The 15295-nt window shown below is 43.1% G+C and overlaps 1 protein-coding gene across 3 annotated transcripts in view; it reads left to right on the top strand.

Moving 5' to 3' along the window:
* LOC117262077 (A disintegrin and metalloproteinase with thrombospondin motifs 20) overlaps nt 1–15295 on the top strand; it is a 111549-nt gene that overhangs the window by 31799 nt on the left and 64455 nt on the right. For all 3 annotated transcript variants that reach the window (XM_033634744.2, XM_078167751.1, XM_078167752.1), the window contains 2 exons: nt 2842–2983; nt 3680–3784. In XM_033634744.2, the coding sequence (XP_033490635.2) occupies nt 2842–2983; nt 3680–3784 (247 nt within the window). The remainder of the gene's footprint in view (nt 1–2841; nt 2984–3679; nt 3785–15295) is intronic.

Consider the following 15295-nt stretch of genomic DNA (forward strand, 5'->3'; position numbering starts at 1 on the left):
AAAAGGGGCTGGAAGCAGATCTATTCCTTCTCCCTCAATGAGAAATTTGCTTGCGCTAAGTTTTGCTTTCCGTTCTATCCAGCACTGCTCGTGCTAGGTTGACCGGTAAAAGAGCAATGCCAGCAGGATGGCTAAGGTCAGAGGAAACATAGAAAAGATTCATCCATATGTTTGAGCCTCAGTCAGACCCAGACTCAGATGAGGAGTCACCAGAATCAGTGTTTAGCAGATGTATCAGAATAGTAAGTGTAATTAGCATTTTTTACTTATGTTGTTTGTTAGCTTGTTAGCTTGTAGCCTAAATGGCAGTGACTGAGACTGCATTAATGATTGTAAAACATACAATAATATCTGCTGTGATGGGGTTTTTCTGTAGATATCTGAAGGAAGCTCCAGGGTCTGGTTTACATCCAAAAACTGCACACTGTGCCATGTTTGCTGTCAGAACTGTCACTATGCTAAATGCAAAGTTTTGCTCTTTGACAAGTTGACAGGTGTCAGATTTCTTTGCCGCTTCTATGTCAAACATAGATTTATAATAATAACTAGATACCGAATCCCAGATGGCAAATATTCATTCCAGTGGAGTTACTCGCCTGGCGCATACGCCAAAAAAAGCCTCAGGGTTTACTTCTACGGCATGTGGCCCACTAAAAATGTGCAGTAGTGTTTCCTCTGCTGGCCCTGCTCGGCTCATAGACTTTATATTGTGATGATGTTGCAGATTTTTAGAGTTTTACAAATATAAAACCTTCGAATTAACCATGGATCAAAAATCCATAATAAAAAGAGTCATAGCTCACCTTGGTTGCAGTTCAAGGTGTCCTGTCAACAGATTTACGGACATCTGTTTTATAGTGGTGGCCTATGGGCAAAGTCCTGTTGGGGCCGCAGGTGATTTTTTCGCTGCAATACAGTAAGTGGCCACTGGGAAACATTGGCTGCAAGGCTGAGCAGCTTTCCGCGGGCCTGGTGTCAAAGTCTCTTACCCCCGATTGGCTTTAGTATTAGTGACATACCTAATCGAGCTGCCTGGTGTACGTTTAGTATCTTAGATTTCAAAGAAATGCACGATACTGCCCCCCTTCAGTAGAGTAATGTAAAAACACCTCTTGAGTGACAAACTTTGCCCAGTTACAAGTCTGTATAGTCGAGATAATTCAGTTTAGGAGACGTAAACAGAAGAAAAGCACGTTTTTGAGCACAGGGAGACTTTAATAAAATCAAGATGGATTTTTATTTTCAGTATGTTCCTTCAAATTGAACCTCTCTCATATTTTTCTGTATCTTCCTGTACAGTAATCGATACATGCTGTCAGCGTCAAGACTCTGACATGACAGCATTGTTGCAGTTTACTTGGCGCTGTTTGATCAAGCACTGTGCAGTGATGCTCTGTGTCATTCCCTCTGCAGAAACCATCAGTCTGACATATGAGCAGACTTTGTTGCGCTGTTTGCACAGGGAAACCCAGTATGGTGTACATGGAAACTATTATTGTTTAGTCTCTTATGACAAGCACAAAACAGCCAACTATAAGTCATCTTATAAATAAACTCACTTTCAAGTTTCTCAATGGCTGCCAGGTGTGGGATCTCCTCTGCTGCCAGAGAGGAATTGCCTCGCCATCTTGAATCGCATGCAGCCAATATTCTTAAAAAAAAGAAAAAGTAGACGTTTCATTTAAAAAATGACCACAGTGACCCCTTCTCCCTCCGTCTGTCTGTCTGTCTCGGTCTTAATAATCATTCCATTAGGTTCCAGGACACTGATTAGACAGATGACCAACTGCTGAAAGATGCTGTAATATGGACTGTCTGTACGATTCTTTGACAGGCTGCTGTAAAGTTTTCATTCACAGTATCTTCAACTGCAGGTTTATTCATCTCATGCACTCATTCCCCTGCCACCCAGCACTGTTTGCTCCAGTTTTCTGACATTATGTCTGGAAATGAAAGGGGAAAGAAACAAAGTGACGGTAACTCAGGATAATCCTGTGTAATTATCGGCCTGTCACATCAGCTGGTGCTGTATGGAGCAGGTGTTTTAGCAGCTCGATCCCAGATTAAATTTGTCAGCGCGGCGCAGACATGTTGTGTAATTACACATCTGTACATGTCTCATCCGCCAGTTTCCTTTCTCAAAAGTAAACAACAAAAGGAAGAGATCCTTTGAGGCTTGGCTCGCTCTGCTAACATGTTTGACTTGTGCCTTTTCATGACCGTAAAGGTTGATGGTTTTATATGCAGGGTGTAGGTGCATGCGTTCAGTCCAGCTGTGCTTTTGTTGTCTCTGTTACTGTGTCGTGGCTCAGGGCGTGGCTGATACACAGCACAATCTGTCATTATGCTGCAATGCCGGTGCTGGCACCAATTTATGTAACTTAATCAGGGAGCTTTATGGTTCCAAATTCTCTTGCTTTTCTTCTGCGAAGAGAAATACACCTCGTATGCAGAACCTTTTCTGCCTGTATCAGAATGCTGTTTTATTCAGTCAGTGGCGCCTGACTCCAGTTTCATATTGACAGCATTTACTAACAGGCCATTGAGGGGAAGTGGTGTCAGTCTCTCTGTTAGGTAACTTTTCAGACCACCCACAGGGGAAAACACATCTGAGGATGATCACACACGGTGAAATAGTTTACATTGCTTTTATGAAAGAGATGACATGTGTTGACACTTTTTGGCGTCAGAAAATACTGGATTATCCTGAAAATGTTCATACCGTGAAACTTGGCCTGGCGCATGCATGTGTATTTGTGTGCACACTTGTTTGTTTACACACTTGTATGGTTTTGTGATTTCCTTTTAATCTACTGTACACACATTGTTGTTTTTTTTTAGCACCGGCTATGGAGAGTGCCTTCTTGATGAACCTGTAGGCAGGACGTACGAGCTGCCGACCCTCCTCCCTGGTCAAATCTACAATGCCAACAGGCAGTGTGAACTGATGTTTGGACCCGGTTCCCAAATTTGCCCTTACATGGTAAGTTGGCTTGCTTTTAAAAGCGAACAAAACCACACTGAAAAAGTGAAGAATTAAGACTTCAGATGGAAGTAGATCTGAAATGGTTGTCATCTGCTCAGATGTACAAGAAAACCTTGTTTTAATGAACCCTCAGACATCTGAGCAAAGCAGTTTTCCATAAAGGCCAACAGATATGAAACTGCAGTCAGTTAACTGGGTTTAGTTTTATGACTCTTTATTGTAATATTCAATGGAATACATTCATGGTAAATTCCCATGTGGAATGTGTGACATGCAGTTTAACAGCATACAAAGAGGCAGATAAACTCTGCCTATTGTTGACTGCACGACCACTAATTAAAACCCAGTGCCGGGCCTTTAAAATGCATCTTGCACATGTCTAGAAAGCAATGAAGCACAAAAGAAAGTGTCAGTTCCCGGCTACTTAGACTGAAAAATCGTTTGAAGAAACCAACAGCAATGTTTTGGTCTGCAATCACACACTCTTCCTCCCAAAAGAAAGAGGCAGTATGGAAGGAAACAGCAGTTAAATTCAGCTGTCAGCTGGATGAAATTAAAAGTTATCGAATAAATTAAACATTTCTAGTTATAAGTGTATTTTGCACATGTTGGAAGCTTGTGTTCTCACGCAATAAACATGCTCTTTTCTTGTTCAGACAAATATGATTAATTGCTTTATTTTTTTTCCTGCAGAAACAGTGCAAGAGGCTGTGGTGTACCAGTGCAGAGGGGGACCATAAAGGATGTCGCACACAGCACATGCCACTGGCTGATGGGACTGACTGTGGACATGGAATGGTAAGTTGGTCCATATGTGGCTCTGTGGTGCTTAATGAGCAGATCATAGAAGGTTTATGTCTTATACTAAAGCTTTTTATTAACTCTAGAAGTGTTCAAGTAGTATTTTTCCTTCCTGATACAAATTCTGATACCTGAACTCGTTGAACCATTTAAAATATATGTGACATGATTGCTGTTATTGTTGTATGGCATTGCTCAGGTTAAACCCTTTGTAAAACGTAAACAAGTGGCTAATGGACATGTAGCTACTAACATGTTTCAGATGATACGTCATGTTTGTAGTCGACCAGTGAAGATGAGTTTACATATCACCTTGGGTTCGTCCTTCACCTTCTCAAAATGATCCCACACTTTGGATTTCCTGCCCGACATGTTATTAACTAGCCTGTGGAATAACCGCAGGTACCAGCCCTGGAAATTAACCTGATTCCTGTCTGACTGCTGAGCGTGGACACTTCCTGTGTCTGTCCTTCCAAATTAGATTCCCACATGGTCCAGTCATATAGGTTTTGATTTATTTCGACAAGGCGCAGCTACTAATACAGTTTCACGTTTGTTTGTTTTTCTCCTTCTTTGACTAAGTGACCAATAAAATCTTGCCAACTAATGACCTTTCTGGTCAACTAACGTTTGGTCTACTATAAGCGGGCAGCCCTAGTGATGACACTTGTGCTGCAGTTGATGTTCAGAGCCTGTCAGTTTGGGGGTGGAGGTTTGGGTCTCAATGCAGCTGCAGTCACATTGTTGGAAAATGCTCACAGTTTATTTTGTAAGTTACAAAATTAACTTAACTCTAACTTCTCCTTAACTCATACCAAAATGTTTTCTTCACTTCATTTGATAGTTTGGATTGACACATTAATTATCCTGTTGCAGTTAAGCCCACCCAACTAGTATTTGACACAGAGTAAAAGAAAATAGCGATGAATTGTTTGCAGCTATCATGAAACCAGACTGAGTTAGCTTTGAACCTAAATATAGATCAGTATTTGTTTCGGATCACCGTATTTCCACAGTGAATGTTTTTCCTCTGTTCCCTAATCAGCATTGTTGTTAAAGCTGGCCTCATTGCATTTCAGACAAAATACATTACTGACACAAGCCAAACCTCCCATGCAGCGCTGCCCTGAATCCTGATGCCTTTCCCTTCTACTTCACTTCCTCTACCAAGAAAAAGGAATAATTTATCATGCATTACTCTCCTGCCTGCATTCTGGTTGCAGAAACCCATGTAAATGTGGTCAGGTGATGGCCCTAGTTAGAAACTTGAAGCTTTACCCTCAGTGTTGTTACGGGGCCCCAACCCCCATTAGCCTTCATGTTCTCCTCGCTCTGGGATGCTATGCTAATTAGGGCTGAGACGGCGGGTCAGTCACTGAGGATACATGGAAAGACGGGCTGCAGGGGAGGGAGAGGGGCAGAGAGGGAAAGAGAGAAAGAGGAAAGAAAAGAGAGACAGAGGGGGCGAAGAAGAGGGAGAAAGAGTCTTGAGAGGGAAAGGTGAAGACGTGGGCCCTTTGAAAGAGGATGCCACCCGCCGTTCACAGTTGAGTCACCTTGTTGTGAACCCATGACCCTAAAACCTCTTTAAAAGGCGGGTGAGTGGGTCAGTGGTCAGGCCGTAACAGAGCCCAGGCTGAGGCCAGCCAGCTCTCTCACAAAAGACCTCACATCAGTGATTCTGCAGCGCAGGAGGTGGGAGGAGAGGAGGGAGGAGGAGAGCGAGGAGGAGGTACAGGGGGATGAGGATGTGGTGGGCTGGTGTTTAGCATTCGGAACATGCATCAGGGAGGGAGAAAGAGGGAGGGTTCTCTACTCTCCTTAACCTTCTGCCCTTCAGGAGTCTCTTGCAGTGTGGGCCCATGTAAGTCTTATATCCCTCATATCCTTTCATCTGGCTCCATCTCCCTCCTCACCATGTTAGGTCCTGGATCAGGCCCTGTCTAGTGAGGAGAGGTTAACAGGGGATAGCTAACATCTTAATCCAACCACAACAACCAGACTAAACTGTAATGGTCCTGGGATCGCAGCTCCCATGCCGCTCTCAGCCCAAATGTGGGAGAAACACTTGAGGAGAAACACTGTTAGTTTAATCACACAAAGTGGTTTGCTTTAATAAGCTAAAAACCCTAAACCCAATTTGAGCTGACTAAGCTAGATTACAATAGATGTCTGGTCTTTATTGAAACCCAGTAAACATTGATTTGGTAATTTGCAGGTCCACAGAGACCTGAGTTAAAACCAGGCTAAATTTATTTCAAAAGGGGTGTCTTTTTAGATGTGCAAGTAACATATAATGAAGTATGAGACAAAGTAAATTTAACCTGATGATGGTGCTAGATGAAAAGTTGAATTCATCATCTGATAGACATGAATAACTGTATTGAATTTTGTGGAAATCCATCCAATAATTGTCAAAACATTTCACTGAAAATCCAGAAATGTCAACCTCATGGTGGTGCTCGAGGGAAGGTCAGGGGATCACCAAAACCTTTAAGCCCCAGACAAACCAAACCAGCAACAAGGAACTAGTTACGACAAAGGTTGTGTTGCGTCACGTCACCTTTGTCCCAGCCATAAAGTTGCACTTGAACACACCGCCAGTGGCCAACCAGCAGGTACATTCTGCACCTGCGTAAGAGGAGGAGATAACTTGCCATGCTAGCAGGTGGTGGTAGTCGGTATTCGTCATCCAAAAAGGGAAACCGGAACAGCAACAAGACAGCTTCAAGACGCTAGTTAGCCAGTTCGCACATTAACAATGCTTACTGATGTTTGTTAGCAAATTGTAACAAAAACAGTTATGAAGCGTTTTTGCTAAAGAGCTCTTGACTTTAGTCATTTGTTTACTTTCCTCACTTCCGTTTGTCTTCTCATGCACTGAGCTGACCTGCCAGTCAGAGTGATTTCTCTCGCCGATGGGCTGCGTCAGCTCCGACACTTATTCAGCATGCTGAATCAGTTAAAAAACAGTTGACAAGGGCCAACTAGTGCCAGCAACGCAGAGCACACCGCAGAAAGTAGGGTGACAGACGCTCACTGCGGACCCAGCATTGATCAAGGGCTGACTGTTGAATTGATGTGTCAGGGCCCTTAGAATTCACTCTCTGGGGACTAGATGGTCTCTGTGAAGTTTCATGCAAGTCCATCCAAAAGTTGTTGAGATATAACGAGATGTGTTATCATTATGTGATTAAGTTATTTATTGTCATATACACAACAGTTACAAAGAAACAGTCATTGTCAATGAAAATCCTTGCTTTAACAAAACATGTATGAAAGTAAAAAACACAAAAACAGTAAAAATGAGCTTCTGAGACCCAAAATAGTCTTTTAGTTAAGATTTAGTGTGGTTTGCTGACCTTTTAGCATTATTGCAGGTTCATAAAAACAATTGTCATGAATGATTTTGCTGTTAAAATATGACATCAATGCTAAATAGACCTTTAAATATTGTTTTGCTACATGCACATGCACAAATACACAAACTGTTTTCCTTTATTTCTTTGTGTTTCTGAGTGGAGGCACCACCTTTGTTTGTAGTGCTGAGGGCCCAGTTTCATGTGCATGCAGGGGGCTGTTTGAAGTAGTGTGAGTTGAAAGAGAGGAGGACCCTGCACCAACACTCACCTGCCCATACAAGAGCTCTTTTATGTGGTATTTTGGTACGGTGTGTTTGTGTGTATGTGTGTGTGCAAGTACATTCGTGTGCCTCAAAAGATAATCTGCAAACTCAGATGATTCTTCCTGATTCTTTTGCATCAGTATTGTATTGTTCTTTCTTGGTGCTTATCTTGAATTTGTCCACTGTGGCTTTTCTCTGTCTCTTTTCCTCGTCGTTCTTAATGCGCTGCATCCATGACACCTTCTCACCTCTTCTGCCGACTCCTTTCTCATTCTTTCTTCAAAGAAGTCATGAGGTTCAGGTCTAAGGCTTTACAGGGTCTTGGGTCGAGCTCCTGGCTCTGAGGTGTCTGTAGAGCCCTGAGGGGGAGTGTGTGTGTGTGTGTGTGTGTGTGTGTGTGTGTGTGTGTGGTGGGGGGTGTCAGATCTAGAGGATTACAGCTATGGCCTCTATGGGGGAAACTAGCAGCAGGTATTGTCTTAGCAACCACAGCTCCCCTTTAAAGATCTCTGTGGAAGCCTATCATTAGACCAAAGCCCGCCGTGCCATTCTGAGCAATTACACGGGAAACGTCATCTCTCTAAAAAGTAAATTTTCTGAACGACGAGCTGTCACCTCTTGTGACTGCGATGTCTGGGGAGAGTTTTTGTTCTATCTGGTTACGAAACAGAGTTGTGACCGCATCGGGTAATTGAGGTCAGCGCCCCAAAAGTGGCACGTCCTCCAAATGAAGGGTGAAAAAAAAGTTTGTTTGTATACAGCTTGGCTGAAATAGGGCAACGGGCACTGCAGGGTTCATGGGTAGTTTTCTCCCCCTCTGTTCCCCTTCTCCTCTGACTCTCTCTGCTCCTCCACTTCCTCCCTTTCCTGCTCCCTTTCTGTTGCTCGATGGGCCCTCTCACAGGGCGCCGGAGTGAGTAATGCGGTCACATGACCTCTTGGCGGCGCGTCTATCATCTGGCTCAGTGGGCCGTGCACTAACGAGGGCATCCCATCACTTGTTGTCTATAAATACCGCCACCACCCTCCCTCCCCTCCATCCTCTCTTCTCCTTCTCTTTCTCCCCTACTCCCCCCCTTTTCGGTCCCTCTCACTCTTCAAAAGGATCCTGCCTGTGCGTCTGTGTGTCTGTTTGTGTGTGTGTTTTGATTGTGTGTAGTGCTTTTGTGTGTGTTGCATTTCTGTTCTTGCAGAATTACCTCCCTTTAATGTTAGTGTACACACAGGCACACATGCTCGTGTGTGTTTATGGGTGTTTGTTAGTGGCCAGCCAGCACGAGCAATAAGAGTCTGTCAAGCCAAAGCCAGGGACCGCGTAGCCCTGTATCCACATTGCGATCATTTTAAGATCTCTGCTTCTCACCACGTCATTACTCGGTGGGTGGCGGAGGGAAAAAAGTGGAGACAGAGCTTAAATAAACTGTGGTGTTTTGTTGTCAAAGTTGTTGTTGTTCTCAGTTTTGTTCATTTTATTGTCATTTTGAATGTGGTTTTGAATGAAAGCTCCCTTGCCATTTGGGGAATTTGGTGCAACATAAATAATTAAGTGTTTTTTAATTTCATTGATTTTAACATCTGTTTGCTGAGCTTTTCTTCAGGTGTAAAACCTAAGAAGTTTCCCAGATCCTCTTAATAGGGGCTTAATTGAGTGGTTAGTGTAAGTGAATAAACGGGAAGTTGTTTTTGATTTCCAGAGCATTCCTCAGAAAAGAATGACGACCTGCTCTGGTTTCAGCCAATTAAAGTGAGATAGTGAGGTCTTGAAAAGTGAAGCCAGGGCAGAATGGAGTCTGTTGGCGGAGGCGGTGAGTGTTGGCTGGAGCTCCCTGGCAGCCTGACAGACTTGTCGTACGATGCGGGGACAGGGTGTGTTTTTGTGTTTGTGTGTGTGTGTGTGCGCCTGTACCGGAGCTTTGGATTGTGAACTGGTATCAGTGTCACTCTCTGGTAATCTCTGGATATTTGCAGGATGTTGGCACTTTGATTTGCCATCATCACGGACATATCTGTGGATTTGGGCTAACAAGAGGATTGTTGTTTTAGCATTCGCCACGTTCGGTGATGGAATTACTTTGTCCAGTAGCCAGTGAGTGGAGCTTTCATTGCTGGCTGTGTTGAAGGAGGAAGTTGTATTCGAATGATTATAGTGTGGTGTCAAATGTGACAAAAATCATTTATCAATATAAATGAATGTTGTGTACAAAGTGATATATTCATTGGATACTTGCAGAATGTGTAAATAATTGCAAAATTGAAATTCACACTACACCTGACATGATGCACCTTATAAAGCAGTTATAACAAATGCCTATTCACACATGTAGCAGACATGGAGCAACATTTCTATTTCATATGGCGACCATGTGTCAATGTTGTCTTTACCAGAGGTGTGAACTCAAGTCACATGACTTGGACTCATGTCAGACTCGAGTGACTTGAGACTCAACTTGACAAAATCAAAGACTCAGCTTGGATTTAAACACACGTGACTTCACTTGGACACTTTCTCCCAAGCCCAAAGATTTAAAACATGTCATTTAAAGGTAATGCTTAGCTAACATTGGCTCAACAGCTAAGTAACTTTTTAACAAACTTGTTTTAACAAATGAATAAAAATTTTAAAAAGCATTCATGATCTTTGTAAATTAACATATTAGTACTCTGTTGTTAAAATGCAATTACATTTGGTAAAGAGCACTTTATTTGGGACTTCACTTGGGACATGTGAGTCTTTACTTGAGGCTTTACGTGGGACTTAAACCTAAAGACTTTTGACTTAAGTGGGATTTGTAAGTGGGATGTAATTGACAAGCAAGAGTGAAAACATTGAATTTCTCCTCAGGGGGATTAATAAAGTAAATAAACTTATAAAACTTAAACTTATAAACTTAAACTTATTTACACTTCTGCGTCAAATCAATGCCGTACCCTACATTGTAGCCTGACGTGCACTTCCCCAGAAATATAAGTACACGTTGCGGCGACGCAGACCTCCTGTCTATTTTTGTAAGTTGAAACTATTTCCCTCAGTGGAAACAAAGCGTTTAGTTACTTTAATTTCACAGATAAGAAACAAGATATTGTGAAGACAATAAAGTCCCCACAAAAAAGCATTAGAAGTCTTGTGTGTGATTTATCCATCTGGGATTTATTCTGCTTCATATTGGTAGAGGAAATCTACTTCTACTACCGATACTAAACTAATTCACACAATGTAAAATGCCATAGGCTGGCACTAATAACATTAGCATGTTATATTTGTGTGGAAAACGTGTTTAGTATAAGACAGTTGTTTTGTCGGTGAGCCTTGTGAGCTGTAATGGAGCTGTTAGTTTTGTTAAATGTTGCTCTTCTCCCTGGCTTCATATGAGTAAAGGAAAAGTCTGCTAGCTGCTAGGCTAATTTTTACAATGTAAGATGCCATAGGCTTGTGCTAAAAACATTAGCATGTTGTATTTGTGGGGAAAATGTGTCCAGCAGAAGACAAGTGCTTTGTCTGTGAATGCGGCGAGTTATAATGAAGCCAATTTGTGTACTTGTTGTTAAGCCATGTTTAATGTGTGTTTTGAACTAAACTTTACAGCACTTCACGAAACCCCGATGCCGACTGGTGTTTTGGAGGTGTAACTGCAGAGTAACACAGACACACCACTGCACAATTATAAATGCTCACAATGGCGTAGGCCACATGCGAAGGCTATGGTGTAGGCTCTGCATAGAGCTGACGTCTGTGACTTGCGGAACAATGACTTGGCCCACCTCCGGAGCTTACAGCTTACTGTGCTGCCCAATGTCACCAAAAATATAACATAAATGAACAAGCAAAATAATGAGCTAAAAGAGGCAAAAAATCTCTGTAGAGCAGCAGAGCTGGAAAATAATTCTCCGTGAATTCATCACAACAAAGGACACCAAAAATATTGATCAAGCCAAGTTTTATAAGGTTACAAGAGGTATGTGTGTCCCAGCAGTTGTTAAGAGATCTTAAGTTAGAAATACCATCAGTAAAAGTGTCTCTGAAGTGCACGTGAATGGAACAGCTGACAGGGCCAAACCACTCATTCACTCTAATGACAACCCTTACACTTCTTGGAAAGATGTAGGGGAGGAAGGGATCACAGAGAGTGGAAAAAGAGGGTAGGAAACAAAGTAAGGAGGTTGGTTGGGGTCACGGTTGCATCATGTTGTTTCTCTTGCACTCGCTTGCTTACCTTCCCCTCCCTCTTGTCATCTCTCTTCCTCCTGTCTTAACACCCTTTCAACACAACGGAAAGAGGAAATATGGAACTAACAGGGAAAGACATGCACGCCTTGGCTGAGAAATAAGTTGTGTAAATCCAGTCTATAATAACAGCTGTCATTTTATTTCCAGTCCCCTGCCCGCCCAGAGAGAGCTTTGCAGATAATCGCGTACTACCGTATAGCGCCATGGCTCTCTATCGCCTCTCACCTCCAGGTCAAGTTATACAACATGCAACAGTGAGTTATGACATATTGAATATCAGCCGCAGCCATGGTCCATGTTGCTCCACAGGTGACTCCAGATGTTTCAGGTTTTTTCCTGTTGCATTCTGTTTTGATTGTGTATTGTGGAGAGGACTCGTCAGAGACATAGACGCAAACCCCTAACAGGCCAAAGTCAAAGTGAACTCCGAACCGAGAGCCATGAGAAAGACACCGCAACATGAAAGGTGAAGCCTTTTGGAAATGGCCGTGTTAAAATGAAAGAGCGGAGGGCTTTTTAAATCAGTCCTCTGCCTTCTCATTCCTGCAGTGATGTATGGCTTGGGTTCAGAAATGAGGTGCTCTCTGCAACAGTTTCCTGGCAATTACAGGGCACTAACTTCCAAAGCAGCCAGCTGAGGAGCTCGGAGCAGATGCTGCTGTCCTCAGATACTATTCCCACTGTCAGGGTTAGCATGCTGGTGACTACTGGCTGAGTTGGTTATTTAGTTTTGTTGGTTTGTGATTTGAAAGAGGCAAAGGTATGATGTGCACCTCCCTGTGTGCATCATATTTAGATACAGTATGTGCTAAATGCATGCATGTGATATGTGTTTGCACATATGCACATGTCTTGGTATGAGTTGGTGAGTCAGCGTGTGTCTTTGTGGAATTCCTAATTTGAAACACATGCTAGTCACAGCTGGACAGGTTCCTCTCACAAGACCTTCAAATGTCTCACCACATACCCAACTGAGAGCAAATTTTGACAGTCTTTCTAGGAGAGGGACTGCCGGTGTCCTCGGTGCTCGTTCCAGCTTTGCCTTTCACCTCAACGTTTTCCAAGGGTGTGTTTGTGCACTTCGGAAAGAGAGGCTAATTGGAATTGAGCGTGGCCCCCAGATGCCTCCAGACTCTGAGCAATCACTCTCACACTTAACACACAGTCGCACATGTGCACACAAACACACACACACACACACACACACACACACACATACATACATCATCTCACACAGATGTTTTTTTCCTTCCACTCCCCCCTTTCCTTCTTTCTTCTTTTCACCCACATCACCTTTTCAAGCCAAACAAAACGGTTGTAAACACAGGGTGCCAGCGGGGGGAGTGGAATGCCTCAGAGGCTTACACAGGCTTTGGTCCTCTCTGACAGACAGTTCGCCTTGTGTTTGACAGTTCCTCGGGCCCTGCCGCCTGGTTGCACTGCGGTGGTCCCTGCATGGCCCTTGCAATTTCCCATACAGGGATAAGGGGGATGGGTGGCTGTGTAGAGGAGGTATAGAGGGGATGCCCAGGTCCCGGTTGACAGTCCTTAAGCTGAGGTTGGGGGAAGGGGGTGTGAGAGCTATAAGGGAAGGGAAACTCTTTGTTGTGTCAAAGGAGAACTCTGGAAAAATGTCTTAAAATGTGTTTCTTCAACAATTTTATGAACTCCAATTGTTTAGCTCTTTTTTCTTAAGACAATTGCTCAACCAACAAGGACCAGCGCCTGTTTGCCTTTTCGTGGTGTGGAAGTCATTTCAACTCATGTGGATCTTTTATCACATTCCTCTCAGTGACTTTTATTTGAATTGCTCTCTAAATCCATTGTTTGCGCTCCAACAAAATTATCAGTGCCCTCGGTTTGCATTTACAGTGGAGCCAGACAGGAAGAAACTCAAACCAGGTCCACATTATGGAAATGTTTGTGGCTTGTTTAGTCCTTACCCTGCAGCTGTTAACACCTGTCTGTCATTGTGCGCAGACTTTACACTCCATCATTAGACCCACAAGTGTGTAAAACACACATGCAAACTAGGCCAGGATAGTAGAGGCAGCCGTGCCAAATTCTCTGTATGTTTACATGTGTTTGCGCAAATGACTTTGCACTTGCAGGTGTTCACCAGAGGTAATGGCTGCAAGTTGTGAATTAATGTTAAAGCAGGTCAGAGTTACCATTGTTGAGGAGATGACTTGATTGATATCCTCCCTGGTTTATTAGCGTGATTATAAAAATTCACTGAAGCGGATATCACACAGGTCTGTTCTCAGGTCTCAAGAGTCTTTTTGGATCTGGAGCAGGGATTGAATGTCTTGTTGGGGATTGGGAGAGTGGCCAGTTAAAATGATAGTAGTTGCATTTCTCATCTGGAAAGAGCTTGCAATGGAAGTAACAACTTGTGCATGCACCTTAGGGACCAAACTCTGTAAGAAAATGAACACACTGAGGTGTCTGCAAAGAGCATCCTTCTGTAGGTTTAAAACTGTGCATCTGAGGAGATAGACAGCTGAACAGCAGAAGGTAGTTCCTGATGTCAAGCCAGTAATGAACTTTGTTCCTCTTGTTATCACAACTCTAGAGTTTCCTTATCACGGTGCCACTGCTCCCCGTGCCTGTGTGCCCGGACGGCGGGCTACGTACCCAGACAGACGCCGTCTTGTCCTGCATTCTTTCAGTGAACAGGACCCTCCGATATCTTAGTCACTGAGAAGGGGATTTGGTTACACACAAAGGGAAATGGGCCTGCCGTGCTTTGCTTATGAAAGCAGTGTTAGCACTTCTTGGCAAAGGTTGGTTCATGGGTACACACTGTTTGATACCAGGCGCCTTATTTCCTTTGTCAGAGTGGGTCTGCTGTATGAAAGATATTATGTAATTTTGTGTTGACAAGGCAAGCTGAAGATGATTTACAAAGAATTAGTCTGGATATCCTCAATTGTCTCTGGCAGAGCAAATAGTTTTCATTTTGATATGTTTCTTATAAACTTTTGTGTTGAATGTCCAAGACCATTTATATCAATGTGTTGCATCAGGCTTATAGTCTTTATCGGAAACAGGGGACTCATGTGAAAAGCAGTGTGACTTTGTGCAAAGACAGAGGCTGTGGAGCAGCTATGTTTTACATAAAATTCGACAGCTTGTGAGACTCACACTGCCGTTTCTTACTTTTAATCTCTGCAACTCACCAGAGACTTCTATACATAGACAGTATACAATGATGGACATAGCTACCATGACGTCACCTATTGGTTTTTGGACTCCGTTTTAAAGCCTTGACTTAAGCATTTCAGCCGTCGCCATCTTAGGTTTTGCCGGACGTGACCATATTTGGATGAGAGGGTTGAGCTGTGGAAGAACGAGGGGTGTATCTGACTCATACACTGTAGCGACGCCTCGCAGACAGCCTGTAACTCAAGTGGCCCCACATTTGAATATGCATAACTTTAAGCCTTGATGCAATGTATACAGTTATTTAAAAATTCACCTCCTGTGCAGTTGTCATAAAGGGTGAAATTAGCTATAGAGACCAAAACCTGTTTTTGTACCAGGCTGTAAACATGTTTATTGGTGCTGTAAAGATGGGCATTTTAACATGGGTGTCTATGGGGATTAAATGCCTCTGCATCCAACTTCAAGTGGCCATTCATGGAACTGCAGTTTT

Source organism: Epinephelus lanceolatus, chromosome 5 (genome assembly GCF_041903045.1).
Source record: "Epinephelus lanceolatus isolate andai-2023 chromosome 5, ASM4190304v1, whole genome shotgun sequence".
In the NCBI taxonomy this organism is placed as follows: Eukaryota; Metazoa; Chordata; class Actinopteri; order Perciformes; family Serranidae; genus Epinephelus; species Epinephelus lanceolatus.